This window comes from Brassica oleracea, chromosome C7 (assembly GCF_000695525.1).
Source record: "Brassica oleracea var. oleracea cultivar TO1000 chromosome C7, BOL, whole genome shotgun sequence".
NCBI lineage: Eukaryota > Viridiplantae > Streptophyta > Magnoliopsida > Brassicales > Brassicaceae > Brassica > Brassica oleracea.
This window is the reverse complement of record NC_027754.1, coordinates 48343340-48363032: the sequence shown is the minus strand read 5'-3', so window position 1 is coordinate 48363032 and position 19693 is coordinate 48343340. Positions and strand designations below refer to the sequence as shown.

The following is a 19693-nucleotide window of genomic DNA, read 5'->3' as shown; positions in this document are numbered from 1 at the left end:
TGCTCATAACCGTAGAAACATAAATAAAGCATGCATGCAAGTCAGACTTAAGAGTCACATATAGGCGTAATATTTAAGGTGGTTGGGATCGCGCTGTAGAATATATGTACCCGTCTGATCAGATTCATTAAGTTTATTTAAAAGTACTTGAACGCGCTTCCCAGTCTAACCTATGGCTGGTAGGTCCCTTAGGGGGGTGGATGAGCTGACCAAAAATTATATCCGTATAGACTTATTAGATGTGTCAAGATCGAATTTTTATGCGTATGTATAAAAGTCTCCCGATTACCGCATTAGTGGTGGCTGGAGACTGAGATGGAAGTTTCTTCTCCGCGGCCTTGGAGTTATCCTATGAATCCTGGGGCGTGCCATTGCTTTCCTCTTTTGGTGGAGTGCCTTGTTCAATGCCCACTATTTTCAGAATCACAAGGATCCTGATAGGCCATGGAGGGTTTATACAAGAAGAGTTGGAGGAAGAAAGCAATGAGATATTAGAGAGTAAATGGCGGGAGTTTGTTACAAGTTAAAATAAACAAATAATAGATCATTGTACTTGGGCCTTGACTATAAAAGGACCCAAGATTACTTTACGGGGAGGATGCAAACAATTGGATTTGTATGGGCTTGTTATCTCAATTGGAGATACAAGATAGGCTTAGAGCTCTGATCTGTAGAGTCTAAGAGGGGTGGCTGGGCGGTTAAACATCAATATACACTATAGTTCTTATCAAATTGGTGCGGTGAGCTGTGTTGATGCAGGACAGGCACCCCATTGCGTATTTTAGTCATGCATTGACAGAGAAAGAGCAGTTGAAGCCAATCTATGAAAGGGAACTGATGGCTATAGTTTTGGCCATTCAAAAGTGGAAGCATTACTTGTTGGGCAGAAGATTTTTAGTCCGTACAGATCAACATAGTCTGAAGTATTTGTTGGAGCAACGGGAGGTCACTTTGGACTATCAAAGGTGGCTAACAAGGATCATGGGCTATGATTTTGATATTGAGTATAAAGTGGGTAGTGAAAATAAGGTGGCAGATGGCTTATCACGTATTGTTCAGACAGAGAGTTACACGCATTCGTCTCTTCTGTTGGCGATAACAGTACCAGCCAATTTGCAGCTTCAAGATCTGTATACTGAGGTGGATGGTGATGCGCTAATTCAGTCGTTGCTACAGAAGTTGTTGAATAAGGAGGTGGTAAAAAATGGTTATACCGTGTCGGCAGGGAGGTTGTTTTACAAGCAAAGATTGGTGATTCCTAAAGATTCGAAGTTCATACCACTGATCTTGCAGGAGCATCATGATGGGTTGATGGGGGGTCACTCTGGTGTGTTGAAGACACTGAGTCGAATAAAAGGAGTTTTTTATTGGTCGGGAATGCGGTTGCGAGTTCAACAATATGTGGCTGAATGTGCGGTTTGTCAGACCCACAAATATTCCACATTGTCACCGGCTGGGTTGCTGCAACCTATTGAGTTACCATCAAAGATTTGGGAGGACATTTCAAAGGATTTCATTGAAGGTTTACCTTTATCCAAGGGAGTGAATGTGATAATTGTTGTCGTCGATAGGCTTAGCAAATACGCCCATTTCATTGGCCTGCGACACCCTTTCACAGCGGCTGATGTGGCAAATGCTTTCGTTCAAGAGAATGTCAGGTTGCATGGATATCCCCGATCTATTATATCGGATCGTGACAGGATTTTCTTGAGCAATTTTTGGAGGGATTGTTTCAAGCTAGCAGGTACTAAGTTGCGTTTCAGCACTTCCTTTCACCCACAATCTGATGGACAGACAGAGGTCTTGAACAGATGCTTGGAGACATATCTAAGGTATTTTGCATCTTCCCATCCGAAGGCGTGGGCAAAATTTCTATCTTGGGCTGAGCTGTGGTATAATACTTCGTTCCACACTTCCTTGCAATGCACTCCGTTTCAGTTGGTCTATGGGAGAGAGCCGCCAACATTACTGCCTTATGAGAAGGGTTCGACAGCTAATTTCGAATTGGAGAGGCAATTGAAGGAGAGAGATGTCATGCTGGAACAAGTGAAACAACATTTACTGCGAGCACAGAATGTGATGAAGTCCTCAGCTGACAAACATAGACGTGATTTGGAGTTTGAAGTAGGTGTTATGGTTTATCTGAAGTTGAGACCATATCGCCAACAGTCGGTGAGTCGTCGCATCTGTCAGAAACTTGCAGCGCGATTCTACGGACCATTTGAGGTTGTCGAGAGAGTTGGTAAAGTGGCTTACCGTTTGCGTCTTCCTGCTACATCTAAGATATATCCGGTGTTTCACATTTCCCAACTCAAGCAAGTGATTGGACAAGAGCATGCAACATTGTCGTTACCTGTTTCACTTTCACGCGAGGATGAGGTTATTATTTCACCAGACACATTGTTGGAGACTCGATATGATGAGGATGGCCATTTAGAAGTGTTGGTGCAGTGGAAGAATTTACCGGTTCATGAAAATTCTTGGATGCGTGTGTCTGCGTTGAAGCATCAGTTTCCGGATTTTCCACTTGGGGACAAGCTGGTGCTACTCAATGGGGGTATTGATAGGTCATAGAGGGTTTATACAAGAAGAGTTGGAGGAAGAAAGCAATGAGATATTAGAGAGTAAATGGCGGGAGTTTGTTACAAGTTAAAATAAACAAATAATAGATCATTGTACTTGGGCCTTGACTATAAAAGGACCCAAGATTACTTTACGGGGAGGATGCAAACAATTGGATTTGTATGGGCTTGTTATCTCAATTGGAGATACAAGATAGGCTTAGAGCTCTGATCTGTAGAGTCTAAGAGGGGTGGCTGGGCGGTTAAACATCAATATACACTATAGTTCTTATCAGATCCATTTGAAGAAAAAGAAACTAATCTATCTTCAAGGTAGCAGCAATTCAAACGGAGACGAAGAGTAATGGAATAATTGAGATGGGAGGAACCTTATCAATCAGTAATCGGACGACATGGATAAGATAGATTGGTCTTATTTATCCTCGCCCTCTCTTGATTGGCTCCTATGGTATACTAAAACAAAAAATATGTATTATGGTCTTGTGTCCTCATTCATCTACTCTTCCAAAGTCCAACCTCTTCATTGATTCATTCATTGATGTTGCATAGACGGAGGTAAGGGTTATCGTACTCGACGTACTTGGACCAGTAAGGTTTGTACTTGGCAAACGCCAAACCCAGCCATGGCTTGTAGTTCCCATTGTAATGCACAACCGCTGCATTCTCTATAGCTGTCTGGTTGAGCGCTGGGTCATAGCCTAGCCCCAGCACGTGCCAGCTCCGCTCCATTGCATAGGTCAGGTTGTAGAATGTGATTAACCCCGGTGGCAACGAACCCAGCTTCCACAGCGTTCTATCCTCATTCTGTTGTTGTATCCATTAAATATTATAAAGAGTGAGTGAGTCATTTCTATCACACGAAAGCTAACTAAATTGTCTTAACTTTTGTAATTCGCCTTACCATGTCTTGCCAGTAATGATATATCCCAGTGATGTTCCTTTTCCTCCACTCTCTCAGGTCAAACATATTCATGCCAAACGCCCACCCGCAAGCCCCCGCATCGAAATTCTCTGAGATCTTTGGATTAGAGAAGTTGAGGTACTTGTCAAATCTGTGGAAGCTTTCTTTACACGTCTCCACCGCGCCATTCACTTTTCCTTGCATGTCTACTTCCCATAGAGGTGCCAGGTCTTTTTGCACCACAATGTCATCGTCAAGAAACAGGATCTTGTCCAGCTTCGGATACACCTCAGGTAGGTAGAATCTCAGATGATTCAGCATCGATAGGTACTTTGGGTTTCGGTACTTGAGATTGTCTGCGCCAGCAGAGATAGACGAAGGATGGTTTGCTTTGAAATAGTATTCTTTAAGCCTTGCGGATTCAAGCTGCCGTAGAACAGAGCAGTAAGAGGAGTTGAGCCACTTAAAATCATTGATGTTCTCAACTTGAATCGTGGCATCAGAAGGAGCATTGACGCGAAACCACATCTTCATTGCAGCAAAATTCAATTTGTCTGTTACTATATGGAAGACATGCTTCTCCGGTTGCTTGGCATTCAGGACAGTGGAGTTGACCACGACTGATGTTGCCAGGACGTTATCTGAAAAGATGGCATAGTGATAGAGAGAAGGATCTTCAAACTTGGCATCCTTTTTGACTACATCCTCCTCCTCTTCATTGAAACCGAGAAGAAAATAGTCTGCCGCTAGCTGCAGACTCAGGCAATGCAATGGCTGTGGAAATGTCTTGGCGGCCAGCTGAATTAAGAAGGTGCCCTTTTTCTTTAGTCCATCTACATTGCGTTCAGTGGATTGAAGCATGGCCCGAAACTTCTTTGCAAGTTCATGGCAGTCATATAACTCGTCTTTTGCAAGAGAGAGAGCATGGCCCATGGCTTTTGCTTGTTCAAGCGCTCTAGCAAGCGATCAAAAAGGAATAAAATCAAACAAAGATTGCTGGTTACTGAGCAGAGGAATGTGATAAAAGAAAAAAAAAACAAGTACCTTGAAGGAAGGTCAGCATCAGAAGTTGCTTTTCCCAGAACACGTTGATTTTCTCTACTCTGCTGCGTCAAGAAAAGGTAGAGATTGGATGCATTTTTGGATTTGGCGATATGGGCATAAGCTTTAGCCATAATGATCTGGTCTCTCATAAGCTTCAAGATAGCATCAGCGTTGGGGCTCTCATAGTCTCTCCTCCATATACTGTATTTGCCAACGAGAGAGTTTTCAAAGGTCATTGACTTGTGAATGGCAGCTTCTTGCATTTGCTTATCAGATTCCTTATCTTGTTGGATCAGCTCCAGAGTCCGTTGAGCTCTCCTTTCTTGACGTAAACTCTGAAAAGGTAATATACATACACATATATATGTTACTACAATCCCAGTCAAAGGAGGAAGAAGAAGGGTATCTGACAGACATACAGACAGAGAGATCACCTGACGCTTCAGTTTTGCAGGGCTTGTAAACTCCACGTGTGGAAAATGGTTGTCGGTCTGATTAGTTGAAGAATAACTTGCACTCTCTTCCATTCTAGAATCATTTTGAAATGAATCCCGCGGTGTCACTAGCTAATTCCATTTTTATTTTATTTTTAAATAAAAAGTCAGCAACCAGGGTAGAGAGAAATTCTTGAGCAAGCAAATCTAACAAGATGTTTCTAGCTTCTAGGAGGAATCAGATAAGTAGATGAACTGGATTGTAAAAAAACGAAGTTTATGAGAGGTAATTCCATTGAGAGTGGTGCTATGTGGGATCAATGGTTGTGTTAATGAATGAATGTAACCTGAGAAGGAGGTTTGTTGTTGTTGGGGGGAAGAAGAGGATGGTGGAAAAGCCAAGAAGATGAAAGATCACCCATTTTGACACTACCAAGGCGTATATTACCGTGATGGTCACTGTAGGTGGCAACTATGTTCACATCCTGAAGATAATTAAATTAAAATAAATAAATAAATTGATTGATTGATTAAAAAGGAAAGGAGGGAGGAAGCAGAAATGGAAAGAAGCAATAAAATACTTTGAGATCTGGATCGTAGTGAAGTGAGGAAGCACTAGTAGTAGTACATCCAGGACAATCTTGCAACGGACGACGGTAAGCTTGAAGTTCTCGGTGGTGGTGGTGGCTGCTGCACAAGAAAGGAAAGCATCATAAGAAGAAGAAGAAGAAGAAAGAGTAGAGTAGGTCGAAAAGGAGGAGGAAGCGGAAGATGAATCACTTACGCTGCTTGTGACTCTCCACCCACATGATGTAGCAGCAATACCTGCAAATGTCTCGACCAAAACAAACTATAATCCAATCTAGGCCAGTCGCAATCAGATCCCCGCGCAGAAATTCAGCTAAAGAGAGAGAGAGAGTAAGAAGGTACCAGCGATAAGAAGAAGGCTTGAATTAGAGAAACGAAGCATCTCGGCATCATCATCTGGATCTGCTCCCCGGCGACTGTGAGAATCGCAACTTCCTTTCTTAAAATAGATAAGACAAATCAGTCGAGCGGTTTTTGAAACCTGCACGTGCTGCCGTTTCGTGTAAGAAGAACCACACGCACTTTTTAAGTATAAAGACGACTTTGACTTTCTTTTCTTTTTATTTTAAAAGCCTTCCTTCATTGTTCTTCTTCTTCTCCCCAATTTACAACAGACAGAGAGAGAGAATGTGCATAGCAGTGTTCTTATGGCAATCGCATCCGCTTTACCCTTTTCTTCTCTTTTTGAACAGAGATGAATATCTCAACAGGTTAATTGATTGATTGGAGTTTCCATTCGAAAGTTGCCTGCCTCCTTTTATTAATAATATTAAGAAAATCTCAGGGCGACGGAGGCGCTGCGTTGGTGGCAAGACGGAGAGACGCTTGGAGGCAGAGACCTCGTGGGCGGCGGGACGTGGCTCGGATGCAACAGGCATGGCCGTATAGCTTTCCTCACCAATTTCAGGGAGACCTCCTCCATCCCCGATGCTAAATCCCGTGGAGATCTCCCTCTTCGTTACTTGCAGGTCTCTCTCTTACTTTTTTTTTTAACTTTTGTTTCGGATCCTGAGTCTCTTTTCTTTCTTTCTTTTGATCAGAGCCAAAAGAGCCCTGCCGAGTTTGCCGAGGAGATCGAAAAGGAGGCTTCTCTCTACAACGGTTTCAACCTCGTTGTCGCTCATGTCTTCTCCAAATCCATGTTTTACGTTACCAACCGGCCACTCAGCCAGCAGCAGCTCGTGACGCTAGTCTCTCCGGGGATCCATGTCCTTTCCAACGCCAACCTCGACTCTCCTTGGCCCAAGGTGCACCCCTTTCCACTTCTTTTCTATTTCTCCACCTCCTCACTTCACTTGCTCTTCTCCTCTGCCTGCAGTGTCTGAGGTTGAGAGACGGTTTCAATCAGCTTCTGACCCAACACCCAGGTGGTGAATTCCCCGTTAAGACTATGGTTGAGGAGGTGATGACTGATACTGTCAAGGACCAAGAGCCTGACCTGCCTCACGTTTTCCCACCTGACACCGAATACCATCTCAGCTCTATCTTCGTCGACGTTCCTAGACCTGCTGTAACACCCCTTCCTTTCTTTTACATTTTTGCTCTTTCTATGAATGAATATATGAACATCCAGTCTCATGGCACAGGGGCGTTATGGGACCAGAAGCATCTCTGCGCTCACCATCAAGTCCCATGGCCAGGTCTGTTTCTACGAGAGGCATCTTGAACCAGGCGGTGGTTCCTGGAAGGAGCTCACTCAACACTTTGTCATACAAAATCAAACCTCTACTTGACCCTCTCTTATTCCTTTCTTTTATCACACAAATCCTAAAACTCTCACATTTGTAATATGTGCGTGTGTCTAAATAATACAGAAAACATAGTTCATGTCTTTTATTCCAACCATCATCAACATACAAATACAATCACAGATCAGATACAAACACATATGTATAATGGCACACTTCACACGTAATTGGACGCAAGTGAAAAAACCCTCTCACATTACACTTTGACAGAGAAGATCTCACTCAGTGAACTCCAAGTTCCCGACACAGCAAGAACCACGCCCAGTCCCACTATGGCCATGTCCAGGCTCCATTGCTTCCACCCCATCTCTTCCTTGAACACCAGCAAATGAAACAAAGCAGGTAACACAAACCCTAAGATGCAGCAAGTGCTGCTCCCCACCAAGGACAAAAAGTCTGTAAAATTTGGCACAAAGAGAGCCACCAAAGTCACCGCCAAGACTAGCAGCCATCTCAGCCACGCAGAGTACATCCCACCCGAGAACCGCCTCTCCACTATCTCAAATACTGGATTCATCATCAATGGGAAGGTGAAGAAGAGGTTGATGCAGAGGCCAAGCTGAACAATAGTGCTGATAAGTCCTGCCCCCAAGTTTCCGGTGATTATGTCCATGGTGTCCTCACCGAAAGCCAAGTAACCTAAGAAACCAAAGGCTATGTATATCAAAGAGATGAAGCCCATGCCGAGTGCCAAGACTTTGCCAAACTTGTCCTTGTCTTTCATCTCCGATTCAAGAGGCAAGACCATTCCAACGCCTTCGAAAGAATAAACAGCGACGCCCATCCCATAGAGGAAGAGCGAAAAACCACCAAAGGCAACAACGTCAGGCCTTTGCTTGAGTATAATCATGGAATCCTCAACAACGACCACAGCCATAGCGGCAAGATCAACAACGTCGGCGAAGATGCTAAGAGGAGCCAAGTGAGTGAGGGTCTTGATGGAATTAAGACCAAGCTGGAAGGGGAAGCATCCCCAGATGTAGAGACTCTTAGAGGAGAGGCCCAAGAATTCAGAGCCGAGGCGTGTAATCTGATGCCTGAGACTGGTGGGGGAATCAGGATCAAAGATATTGGCTAGAGTGGTGCCGATGAAGATAAGATAACCGACGCAAAAGCCAGCTTGAGACAAAATGATAAAGAGGTCAACGACGAGCCTCCCAAGGGAGCCGCAGACGGCAAAGCCAAGGTCACCAAAAGAGCCGATCTTGGAGAAACCGCCGCCGTTGAAAGAGTCGAGCCTGCGGCGGGTATGAACGAGAAGCATCATGCAGTGATGGGTCAAAACGGAGACGGAGAGGAGAAGGAGGACACCCATGAGCCATCCGGTGCGCTTGAAGGCGTAAGGAAGACCAAGAACACCAGCGCCGACGACAGCAATGAAGACGTTGGCGAAGGTCTTGAACTGGCTGGAGAGAGGGGGGGGTGACTTGCCCAGAAGAAGAGGCGTGTCCTCCCTAGGAGGTGGCATTTTAAGGGAATAAGAGGAGGAGGAGGAGGAGGAGCTAGAAGCTTCCTTGGCAAACCCCATCTGATTAATGGAACAATTGACAAGGAAGCAGAAAGCCTTCTTCTGAATCTGAATCTGAATCTGAATCAATCAAAGGAGATAGCAAAGATGAGATGGACGAGCCCAGACAGGAACAAGAAGAAGAAGACGAAGACGAAGACGAAGATAATTGGATGAATTGCGTGTCGACTTGGTGGAGTCCGAAACGACACCGTTAATTGGAAAACGACACCAATCAAAAAAAAATAAAATAAAAATTTGACAAACCAAAACGACGCCGTTTCAAACAACAACAAAAAAAGAAAAAAAAAACAAGTCGGATGGATAGCTGAGCTGAGCTCCCGGCGGCAACCTCCTCCTCCTCCAAGACCGCAGCGCATTCTCTCTCTCATCATCTTGGTAAGAGAAATGGCGAGGGTTCCTTGTGACTTGAGATTTCTTCTCATACCGGCAGCTTTCATGTTCATTTATATCCAGGTCGGAATCTAAATCTAAATCCCTCGGGATCTCATGATTTCGTAATTCTAATCTTTTAAGAGTGTGTGTGTCTTTTTCTTTCCACTAGATGAGGCTTTTCCAGACGCAATCACAGTATGCAGATCGCCTCAGCTCAGCTGTATGTTGTTTATATATAAACCCTAACCAATCACTGCTTCTTGTTTGTTTGTTTGTTTGTTACCATTGGTACCTATGTGTGTGTGTGTGTGATTTGTTTTTATTTTCATGCAATCCTCTCATTACTTAGGGAGGGTTGTCTCTTGCTGTGGAATATTTGTTTTTTAGTTTTGATGCTCTCTCTGTGATCTGCAGCTCGAGTCAGAGAACCATTGTACTAGTCAATTGCGATCCCTCATTGATCAAGTAAGCACTAAACAGTCCCGGATTCTCGCTCTCGAAGGTAAGTTATCTCAATCCCTTTCCCACTTCTTCTTTTCCCTTTCCCACTTTTGTCTAATCCTTTCTTGTAGATTTGAAGAACCGCCAGGACCAACAACTCGTGCAGCTTAAGGATCTTGTCCACACCTTTGAAAGTTCGCCCCTAAAATTCTCTCTCTCTCTCTTTGAATTTTGGTACTAACTCTCCTTCTTTTATTCTCTGCCAGGTAAAGGGATAGCAAAGCTCACTGAAGGTGGACAGGTCTGTATTATAGCTTTTCTTCTTAGTTGCCTGCCACTTGCTGTCTGTCACTTTCTATAAAACCTCCCTCCCTCCTTATTCTTATTCTTTTTAGCAGGTGCCTCTGGCAGCTGTTGTGATTATGGCCTGCAGTCGTGCTGACTATCTTGAACGCACTGTCAACTCTGTTTTAAAGTCGGTTTTACTAAAACTTGTTTTATTTCTTTTCTTCTACTTACTTTTTTCCTTTTTTTCTTACAGATATCAAAGTCCCATTGCTTCAAAATATCCTCTCTTTATATCTCAGGATGGATCTAATCAAGCCGTCAAGAGCAAGTCTTTGACCTATACTCAACTAACGTATATGCAGGTAAATCTGAAATCTAGCTCGTGTGATGTTGTTTCTCCTTATTTCCTCATCTAGATAAGTGATGAGATGATGGCGTCTTTCCCTCCTTTTAGCACTTAGATTTTGAACCAGTCATCACCGAAAGGCCTGGCGAACTGATTGCCTACTACAAAATTGCACGTAATCACTGGTTTCTCCTTTCTCTACCTCCCTCCAGCTGCATTCACTGAAATACTTCTTTTAATCCAGGTCACTACAAGTGGGCACTAGACCAGTTGTTTTACAAACATAAATTTAGTCGAGTGATTATACTAGAAGGTGAGTAGGCTTTTTTTTAACTTTCACCCCTACTTGCTCTTGTGAGTAGTATTGCCTAAGGGTTTCTCTCTCTCTCTCTCTCTCTCTTTAACAGATGATATGGAAATTGCTCCAGACTTCTTTGATTACTTTGAGGCTGCAGCTCGTCTCATGGATAGGGATGAGTATGTTACCTACTAAAGCTACACTCTTATGGCATTTAAGTTCCCGCTGAGTATACAAGTAATTTTTTCTTCTTCACTATTTCTCATTCTTATCTGGGTGGAAACATGTATTAGAACCATTATGGCTGCTTCATCATGGAATGATAATGGCCAGAAGCAGTTTGTGCATGATCCCTGTAAGATTCTTCTTCTTTTTGCTTACCCACGCTCTTTCTTTTCCCTATCTTCCAATATCTCATTATGTCCTGCTCATGATGCTAAAGCTAAAATTATCTGCAGATGCACTTTACCGATCAGATTTTTTTCCTGGCCTGGGGTGGATGCTGAAGAGATCGACTTGGGATGAGCTATCACCAAAGTGGCCAAAGGCATATCCTTATATACGTTTATCAATTTCAATGGCTATGGTTTGTCGCTTCTAAGACTTTCCTTAACAAAATATACACTTATTGGGATGATTGGCTGAGATTGAAGGAAAACCATAAAGGCCGCCAATTTGTTCGACCAGAAGTCTGCCGAACATACAATTTTGGTGAACATGTTGGTACCTGAGACTTAAGAGTTTCCATTGTTATAGTTGCACTTGTCTGATTGATTATTTTGATGTCTGTTGAACCAGCCTGGTCTCACCGCATATGACTGTTCACTTCTTTGTGAAAAATGTAGTATAGCAGCTTTGTCCTATAATATCTTGAGACACAGACGTAGACAGTCAGGACTGCGTTTCCCCCTTATTCATATAACCTTGTCATTTTGCAGGGGTCTAGTTTGGGACAGTTTTTCAGTCAGTATCTGGAACCCATAAAGCTAAACGATGTGAAGGTAAGTGTGTTCTTTACTCTCTTTTTTTTTGTTGCCTGACTACTTTATCACAGGTTTTCTATTCCAATTATAGGTTGACTGGAACGCAATGGACCTGGGATACCTGACAGAGGTAGAACCATATCCTTTGTATCTTTTTCACCTGTTTTTAGTGAACAAATCTTGTTTTTTTTTTTTTTTTTTTTAACTTGGTTCTCTCTCATGTCTACAAAGGGAAACTATACCAAGTACTTTTCTGGCTTAGTGAGACAAGCACGACCAATTCAAGGGTCTGACCTTGTCTTAAAGGCTCAAAATATAAACGGCGATGTTCGTATCCGGTATGAAGACCAAGCAGAGTTTGAACGCATTGCAGGGGAGTTTGGCATATTTGAAGAATGGAAGGTAAATTGATCTTCTTAGACCCAATCAGTATAAGAATTGGTCTAAAGTCACATTTGTGTACCCATCCATTGTGTAGGATGGTGTGCCCCGAACAGCATATAAAGGAATAGTGGTGTTCCGAATCCAGACTACTAGACGTGTATTCCTGATAGGCCCAGATTCTGTGATGCAGCTTGGAATTCGAAAATCCTGATGCAAAACAAAACACATGTACTTTCTCCAACCCTAAGCATCTTCCAGATCCCTATCCATTTGTTGTAGTTCTATGCTGACAGATTGACTCGCAGATGAAAGCAAAGGAAGATCATTTCGACCACAGGCAGCCTTTCTTCAAACAGCTGTTTGCACTTTTTGGCTGTATAATTCAAGGATGAGTTTGTAGACAGGGGGTGGGGGTTAAATTTAACAGCTAGAAAGCTCTGGTGGCCTGTGTCATAGGTTTTAAAGTTAAGGGAACCCACTCCTTTAAAGGAGCAGACTTAAAACACATTTCAGTCGTTATATAACCTGGTTGTTTTGTTGGTTGGTTGGTCTTACACGAACGCAAAATCGTTATATGCACTCTTTCTTCTTCCCACTTCTCTTGGGTTCGATATCAATAGTGTGATCCATGTTGCCGCCATATTCTTATATCCTTGGTCGTGGACTGGAGAGGAGATTATGGGCCTTTACGACCAAACTAATTCAGTTTTGCTTCAAAGAAGCTTTTTATTCCGTGAAATGCACGCATTAAATGGCCAACGGATGTGGACTCTGGATTAAGATACTATAAAAGCAGGTCTAGAAAAAGAGACCTGTGGAAGAAGCAGAGTCCCCTGCATTTTTAGAATATTCTAATAAAAGAGACTATTTTATATAAAGATCTGTTGATGACTATTAATCAAAGATTCATTCTCGTTTTGTTAATAATTAGACAGGATGGCAAACACAAAGGATACAATCTGACTGAATTTCTTCCACCATATCTATCTATCTATTTATCATCTTTGCCTGGTAATTTACAAATCCATCTCTTCCTCTGTTTCTGTTTTATCTCTGCCATGCCAAGTGCGATTTTTGCTCTGGGAGGTTGTCGAGTACATGTGCTGCTGCAAGTTTTGGCCTCTGTGCTAAATTTGCATTCCATATTATTATTTTTCAGATCGTGCTATGTGCCCTGCTCTGTTTTCCTCTGATGACAAATTGATTTGTGAGGGGGAGGCGAACTAAGTTGGTAAGGGATTGGATTATGATTACATGTCACGTTTCACTTACAAGCCGAACCATATTTCTAAAACATGCAAGTCTTTTTGTTTCAGGACACAATGAAGCATAGCGGTGGGAACCAAGCATGCTTCGTTCTTGGTCAAAAGACCCCAAGCATCCGAGATCTCTATTCCTTGGGACACAAACTAGGCCAAGGACAGTTTGGGACCACCTACATGTGCAGAGAGATCTCAACAGGGCGTGAATACGCGTGCAAGTCTATAACAAAACGAAAACTGATTTCAAAGGAAGATGTGGAGGACGTGCGCAGGGAAATTCAGATCATGCACCACCTGGCTGGTTACAAGAACATTGTCACCATTAAAGGCGCTTATGAGGATCCACTGTATGTTCACATCGTCATGGAGCTCTGCTCAGGTGGGGAACTTTTTGATAGAATCATCCAGAGAGGGCACTACAGCGAGAGAAAAGCAGCTGAGCTGATTAAGATCATTGTTGGTGTTGTTGAGGCTTGTCATTCGCTTGGTGTCATGCATAGAGATCTAAAGCCCGAAAATTTCTTATTGGTGAATAAGGACGACGACTTCTCTCTCAAAGCCATTGATTTTGGGCTTTCCGTGTTCTTCAAACCAGGTTAATTCATTATGTTTCAGTAAGTTATAGAATTTTCAAACTTGCTCAATCTGAAACTTTCAGGTCAAATATTCGAGGATGTGGTTGGAAGTCCTTATTACGTTGCTCCTGAGGTTCTGCTCAAGCACTATGGACCAGAGGCTGATGTGTGGACCGCAGGGGTCATACTGTACATATTGGTGAGCGGAGTCCCTCCCTTCTGGGCAGGTACGCACCCAAATGAAACAACTGTTGATATATAGTAATAAAATACATTCTTTTAAGTATCTTTTCTTTTGTTTCTAACACCAGAAACACAGCAAGGGATATTTGATGCAGTGCTGAAGGGACACATTGACTTCGACTCTGACCCTTGGCCCCTAATATCTGACTCCGCAAAAGACTTGATCCGCGGCATGCTCTGTTCCCGGCCCTCTGAGCGCCTCACAGCTCATCAAGTATTGAGTATGTTTAACCAGTTCCTACTTGTTTCAGGTAATATATGTATCTGCTTTCTTACCCAGCCAGACTTTTGCAGGGCATCCTTGGATTTGTGAAAATGGAGTTGCGCCAGACAGAGCACTTGATCCTGCGGTGCTTTCTCGTCTTAAGCAGTTCTCTGCCATGAATAAACTAAAGCAGATGGCTTTAAGAGTACGCAAAGCTTCTGCTTCTTTTCTTTTATCGTTTTATTACCAAGAAATATCCATGAATGTCTTCTTCTACTGGGGTTCAGGTAATAGCTGAAAGTCTCTCTGAAGAAGAAATAGCCGGACTAAAGGAAATGTTCAAAGCAATGGACACGGATAACAGTGGAGCGATAACATTCGACGAGCTAAAAGCTGGGTTGCGAAGATATGGTTCTACCCTCAAGGACACTGAGATCCGTGACCTAATGGAGGCTGTAAGCACTCTAAACTTTGATCTGTGTATCTATCTGCTTGAAATCAGTATGTTAAAACTCTGTGACTTACCAGGCAGATATTGACAAGAGTGGGACCATAGACTATGGTGAATTCATTGCTGCAACAATCCATCTGAACAAATTAGACCGTGAGGAACATCTCCTCTCAGCCTTCAGCTACTTTGACAAAGATGGGAGCGGTTACATCACAATTGACGAGCTACAGCAAGCGTGTGCTGAACAGGGGATGAGCGATGTCTTTCTAGAAGATGTGATCAAGGAAGTCGACCAAGACAATGTGAGATACCAAAACATATCCACTGGCTTGGAGATAATATGGTCAAAGGCCAAGGGATCATTTTCTTCTGCTTCTTTGTTTCAGGATGGAAGGATCGATTACGGAGAGTTTGTAGCGATGATGCAGAAGGGCATTGCAGGAAGAACAATGAGGAAAAGCATAAACATGAGCGTCAGGAACAATGCTTAGTGGCTAACATGCAATCTCACGGTTATGTACAGGTTAGGCTTTCTAACTAGGGTAAATTCCATCAACATCTTCCTAAACTGACAGTCTAGACCGGTGTGCGTGAATCCCTCGCTGTTGACAGAGCTGAGCCACGAGATGCAAAAGTTACAAAGCTCCTCCGTAGGAAATATGGTTTGCGTAGTCGTCTGGATCCTTCCTAGATGTAGAACCAACAGGGCTTAAGTGTACTGATTATGTATTAACAGATAAAACTGAACCAACATCATAACATAATGAGATCATTGTAATTTGACTTTATATGCACACATCCTACAAAAGAAGATTACTGTACTGATGATGATTATACATGCAGTCTTGTTTGATTCATGGGTTCAGATCTTATTGACTGATTGTACACGTTTGTTACAGAAGCTGAAATGTTGTGTGATGCAACAATAAAGGAAGACCCTTATAGCTCATCTCGTGAACCACTCTTGCTTTCATATGATGCGTAAGCTTTGATTATTGAAACATACACGTCAATGCCCTTCAAGTACTCAGCTTTACCCAAATACTGCAACAAATCACAAAAACCACCTGCGTTAGGGAATTGACAAATGATGAACCAATAAAATGACACATAAATAAATATGCACCTCGTTGTGGTCATGAAGCAAACTCGGGGTGTTTGAAATGGGAGAGAACCCAAACGCGGGAACGCCAGCGTTCCGGAAGTAGCGAGCATCTGTTGATGCAGGGAAAATCTCTGGCTTACTAGTCCTACCTCCGGCTTCCTTGACAGCATTTTCAAAGAGCCTCCACCACGGATTTGAATCATCTGCTGCTGTAAGGAGGGGATCCCCCGAATGCTTCCGCTTGAACTGCCGCAGCTAACACTTAAAATTAGTTAAAGCTGTCACTGTGTTGCTGCTAGGCCTGAAGAGGGAGGAGATATGGAAATTACCTCAAAAGACATGTTGCGCGCAGCGGGTGCCCACTCCTCCACCAAACGTCTTTCAAGAGCTTCAGAGTCAACATTGGGTGGGACCCGAATGTCGAAACCAGCTTCTGCCTCAGATGGTTGCAGATTCATCACGAAACCCTTGGAGAGAGAGAACGAATAAAGAGCCAAATTTTCAGATGAGATTCATAATAAAAGACATCCAACTATTCTATCAAGAAAATGGAGGAGACAAGTTACGGTTGGGGAGGGAGTGCCAGCCTTGAGGAAGGCCATGTTAACGGAGACCACATGGCCTTCAGCAATGCCACCAGCTTTGAGCAGATCGAATTGGGAAGCTCTGAATCGACGAATACTCTCAATGCTTTTGAGGAGATTCTCAATAGCAGAGTTGTCATAGAGCTTGGCACCGAGGCCAGGGGGTCCTTTAGCCTTAATCACAAGCCACCAGGGACTCCTCTCTCCATAGAATACTCTGTAACTCTTACTAGGCGATGGCAGACCTGCAAAGAATGTCATTTTGCTAGTTAACATAAAAATAAATAAATAAATATTCCTTACTTACCTTCGTCGAGCACGATTCCAACGTTCAAGCTCTTGAAGAGGTGGGATTCAGCGAACTTCTCGGCTCCATCGTGGCCGCCGATCTCTTCATCGGGGACGAAGGAGAGATAGACGGATCGGATTGGGTGGAAGCCAGAAGCCTGGAGCTTGCGTATGGCCTCGATGTACTGCATCCCAACACACTTCATGTCCTGCGAACCTCTGGCATATATGTCTCCTTGGTTGTCCATGTGAGCGTGGAGCGGGTGGTGTGTCCACTTGGATTCCTCGAAGGGAACGACATCGGTGTGGGAGTTGAGGAGAATGGCAGGCAGGGTTGGGTCAGAGCCTACCCATTTGAGGAGAAGATGCGGCTTTCCCTTAACGAACTCGTTCGTCTGAGATTCGAGTGACAGCGACTTCGCCTGAGAGTTTAAAAAGTCAACGGCTTTGTAGTAATCGGGTTTTGGCTGAACCGTGTCGATTCGTAGATACTCCTGGAATCTGGAGACTATCGCCTCCCCGTCGTCAGCAGCCGCAGAAAGGATGCATAGAGCAAGGATAAGAAGACTCATCATGGCGAAGCTCAAGATTCTTCTCCAACCACCACTAGCCATATCCATAGCCATAGCCATTGGAGAGAGAGAGTGTAAAGGGAAGAAAGAAAATGTCAGTTTTGTGAATAAGGGAAATAATAAGGGCGAAAGCAAGAAACAAAGCGAAGCATCCCTTAACACTCACTCAATTTGAATGTATGAGGAAACTGGCCTTCTGGCGTACGACCTCACTGCACTCTACTTCCCGTAAAGGACATCATAGCCTGAACTTTTTATTTTATTTTGATTTTCTCCTAATTAGTTACTAGTAGATGATAACAATGGTTTCGCTTCTCTTGTTATATGATCTTCATCGATGACCGTGAATACAAGTTCCTCGCTTATTTTCTTCTCTCACTTTCAGGCAGGCCTTTGAATCTTGGTTTATTCTACCAGAATCATGTACATCCCAACAATATAGTAATATCCTCCCCCAATTCTTTCTAGCAAGTTATTATTATGCCTACGGAGAGTTCTGCATTTACAAATTACAATCAAGAGAGAATATAGGCAGTGCAGAGTAATTCTAATGATCGCGGAATCTCATCGTACCATTCTTAGCTTCTATAACAATAATCAATTACCACTCAAAACCTAGGATCTTCTGTCAATACAAAAACTAGAAAAACAAAAACAAAAGAAATGACAGTTTTCTGTTCTGCTCGCAAACTTTCCTTCAGGTGCTCCAGTGTCAAAATTCAACGCCAAGTATAACTAAACCATCCTATTCTATTCACCCATCATTGGACCCATACACGTATGGAACACGGTGCTTAAGACTTGTGGTACTTGCGAGTTGATGTGCTCACTCCGCACAAGCTCCACCAACAACTGGAAAAAAGTTGGTGCATACCTCTTGAATGAATCTCCTTTCAGACCCCTAAGTGCCTTCAGCACCGCAACCACTAGCGGAGACCTCGCTGCTGCTTCTTCCTTCGCTGCCGCTCCCATGGGAAGAATCCAGTTTTTGGGCTGCCTGGTTTCTTCCAACTCTGCACCCTCAAACACTGTGCATTTCAGGTACATCTTCAGAATTTTTACACACACTGTAATCAGTTGAGACTCTATACTTAGCTCCACGGACACTCCTGGATTGTCTGTTAGTATGTCTTGAAGAAAGTCCAGGTAGTTCTGGTGGGTGTCGTTTTCGAAATGAAGCATGGGAGGTTCAGAGAGCTCCAGGATAGAGCATGCCCTCCTTACTTTCTTCTGCAGTATCAGATCAGAATTTAGCTGGTGGGCGTGTGATGTGATTGATGAGAGTATCTCCAGTATAACTGTGACATGAGATGCCAACAGTGACTGCTGATGGACTCGGTAGAGATCGGTCACTACCTGAAAGCAGGATAAAATGGACTAGTGTGAGATGGCAACATATCGTTAATTCTGTATCAGGGCAAAGTAGAGCATACACAACCAAAGCTTGGCAACTCACTGCAGCAGTAAAACATTTTTGTACATTACCTGAATAACTTGTAACTGGACGGTTATGTGACTCTTTGTTCTTGAAACAACATACGACATAGTTTGCAGGCTATCCTCGTCAACATTATCTTCATTACTAAAGTCCTGATCAGACAATGTTTCCTCATCTTGAACGTCATCTATGATTCTCAGTATCTTCATGAAACTAGACAATGTCAATGAAGCAGCTTCTTTCACAGCCAAAAATATCTCCATCCACTCGTCTTCTGAGAACCTCCCACCCAATTCGTCTGCCAACCGCAGCAACGCCCCGATTCCAGCTACTGTAGGACCCTGAGCGGGACTTCTTATAAGACCAGCAAGTAGTGATACCACACTAGAAAGTTGAGACCTAATCACAGTAAAAAAACTGACAAATAGGTCCACCAGAGACTGTGCCGCCATAGCTGAAGTCTCAGAATCCCAAGAAACCCCATTAGAATGTGGACCATATGCGGATGGCAATGAACTGTGTTCATCTTTATCTTTAGAAAGTAGATCTTTCTCTCCCCACAAACTGTTAAATATAGGATAAATAACAGAACTGAAAAAGCCGATCCAGAACGTTTGTGAAAAGAGATGGCCATGATCCTTTAAAATATTAAAGAGCACTTCCAAGGAGCTTTTACGAATTGCTAATCTGGAATCAGAAGTTAGCTTAGACAATCCTGTAATGAAATCAAAGAAATTAAATCAGTATGCAGGGACATGTCCTTTCCTAACTTCCCAGTAAATCAAAGATCAACTAAGTTGGACGAAACATCAACTGAATAAGTATCTTATAATAGCAATTCGAAAACTTTAAGGTCCCCACAATATCTGTGATGCGTTTAAATCAAGGTAATATTCACAGATTAAAAATATAACAGATTACCTGTGAGCAAAGGAACCCAATATGATATGTTCTCATCTACTTCCATAAAATTTTGGATATTTGGTGCATATTCATCTGTTACTGGAGTACTGGGACTGCTAGACCTACC

General features: G+C 43.1%; 7 protein-coding genes across 16 annotated transcripts in view; 3 read left to right on the top strand and 4 right to left on the bottom strand.

Annotated features, from left to right (window-relative positions):
* Positions 1–2868: 2868 nt before the first annotated feature.
* On the bottom strand, positions 2869–6029 carry LOC106303506 (probable galacturonosyltransferase 3). 5 transcript variants are annotated; one of them, XM_013739761.1, is made up of 8 exons: positions 5892–6029; positions 5746–5786; positions 5543–5651; positions 5309–5446; positions 4962–5093; positions 4528–4862; positions 3484–4438; positions 2869–3386 (listed from the first exon to the last, which is right to left on the bottom strand). In XM_013739761.1, the coding sequence occupies exons 1-8, from the start codon at positions 5943–5945 to the stop codon at positions 3111–3113; spliced, it is 2040 nt and encodes a 679-aa protein (XP_013595215.1). In that variant the 5' UTR covers positions 5946–6029; the 3' UTR covers positions 2869–3110. The 5 variants fall into 5 exon arrangements, with proteins under 5 accessions (XP_013595215.1, XP_013595217.1, XP_013595219.1 ...); XM_013739763.1 differs by having other exon boundaries at positions 4962–5216; positions 5892–6027; XM_013739765.1 differs by having other exon boundaries at positions 4962–5055; positions 5892–6027.
* Positions 6030–6131: 102 nt separating this feature from the next.
* On the top strand, positions 6132–7380 carry LOC106303512 (transport and Golgi organization 2 homolog). Its single transcript, XM_013739775.1, has 5 exons — positions 6132–6259; positions 6334–6517; positions 6590–6796; positions 6868–7059; positions 7136–7380. Exons 1-5 carry the CDS (start codon positions 6177–6179, stop codon positions 7280–7282), a joined length of 813 nt encoding a protein of 270 aa, XP_013595229.1. The 5' UTR covers positions 6132–6176; the 3' UTR covers positions 7283–7380.
* LOC106303511 (amino acid transporter ANTL2) lies at positions 7356–8991 on the bottom strand. The gene has a single exon (XM_013739774.1). It carries the CDS (start codon positions 8823–8825, stop codon positions 7494–7496), a length of 1332 nt encoding a protein of 443 aa, XP_013595228.1. The 5' UTR covers positions 8826–8991; the 3' UTR covers positions 7356–7493.
* Positions 8992–9040: 49 nt separating this feature from the next.
* On the top strand, positions 9041–12482 carry LOC106303510 (alpha-1,3-mannosyl-glycoprotein 2-beta-N-acetylglucosaminyltransferase). Of its 2 annotated transcripts, none has more exons than XM_013739771.1 (18): positions 9041–9281; positions 9370–9420; positions 9615–9702; positions 9773–9835; positions 9908–9942; positions 10037–10116; positions 10183–10291; positions 10384–10450; positions 10520–10588; positions 10683–10752; positions 10867–10928; positions 11032–11122; positions 11199–11292; positions 11512–11574; positions 11648–11686; positions 11788–11958; positions 12035–12168; positions 12246–12482. In XM_013739771.1, the coding sequence occupies exons 1-17, from the start codon at positions 9213–9215 to the stop codon at positions 12149–12151; spliced, it is 1338 nt and encodes a 445-aa protein (XP_013595225.1). In that variant the 5' UTR covers positions 9041–9212; the 3' UTR covers positions 12152–12168; positions 12246–12482. The 2 variants fall into 2 exon arrangements, with proteins under 2 accessions (XP_013595225.1, XP_013595227.1); XM_013739773.1 differs by having other exon boundaries at positions 9042–9281; positions 10040–10116.
* A 250-nt stretch (positions 12483–12732) lies between these two features.
* On the top strand, positions 12733–15378 carry LOC106303507 (calcium-dependent protein kinase 26). Of its 2 annotated transcripts, XM_013739766.1 has the most exons (10): positions 12733–12951; positions 13100–13171; positions 13257–13797; positions 13861–14004; positions 14089–14241; positions 14315–14430; positions 14513–14680; positions 14754–14978; positions 15063–15199; positions 15289–15378. In XM_013739766.1, the coding sequence occupies exons 3-9, from the start codon at positions 13263–13265 to the stop codon at positions 15165–15167; spliced, it is 1446 nt and encodes a 481-aa protein (XP_013595220.1). In that variant the 5' UTR covers positions 12733–12951; positions 13100–13171; positions 13257–13262; the 3' UTR covers positions 15168–15199; positions 15289–15378. The 2 variants fall into 2 exon arrangements, with proteins under 2 accessions (XP_013595220.1, XP_013595221.1); XM_013739767.1 differs by having other exon boundaries at positions 15063–15310.
* A 41-nt stretch (positions 15379–15419) lies between these two features.
* LOC106303509 (aminoacylase-1) lies at positions 15420–17499 on the bottom strand. Of its 3 annotated transcripts, XM_013739770.1 has the most exons (6): positions 17392–17496; positions 16673–17259; positions 16348–16610; positions 16111–16248; positions 15803–16036; positions 15420–15720 (listed from the first exon to the last, which is right to left on the bottom strand). In XM_013739770.1, the coding sequence occupies exons 2-6, from the start codon at positions 17226–17228 to the stop codon at positions 15616–15618; spliced, it is 1296 nt and encodes a 431-aa protein (XP_013595224.1). In that variant the 5' UTR covers positions 17229–17259; positions 17392–17496; the 3' UTR covers positions 15420–15615. The 3 variants fall into 3 exon arrangements, with proteins under 3 accessions (XP_013595224.1, XP_013595222.1, XP_013595223.1); XM_013739768.1 differs by having other exon boundaries at positions 16673–17499; XM_013739769.1 differs by having other exon boundaries at positions 15803–16027; positions 16673–17494.
* A 184-nt stretch (positions 17500–17683) lies between these two features.
* The window catches only part of LOC106303505 (brefeldin A-inhibited guanine nucleotide-exchange protein 1), a 7618-nt gene continuing 5608 nt past the window's right edge, over positions 17684–19693 (bottom strand). For both annotated transcript variants that reach the window (XM_013739760.1, XM_013739759.1), the window contains 3 exons: positions 19585–19688; positions 18711–19378; positions 17684–18581 (listed from right to left, as the gene is read on the bottom strand). In XM_013739760.1, coding sequence (XP_013595214.1) covers positions 17976–18581; positions 18711–19378; positions 19585–19688 — 1378 coding nt within the window. In that variant the 3' untranslated portion in view covers positions 17684–17975. The remainder of the gene's footprint in view (positions 18582–18710; positions 19379–19584; positions 19689–19693) is intronic.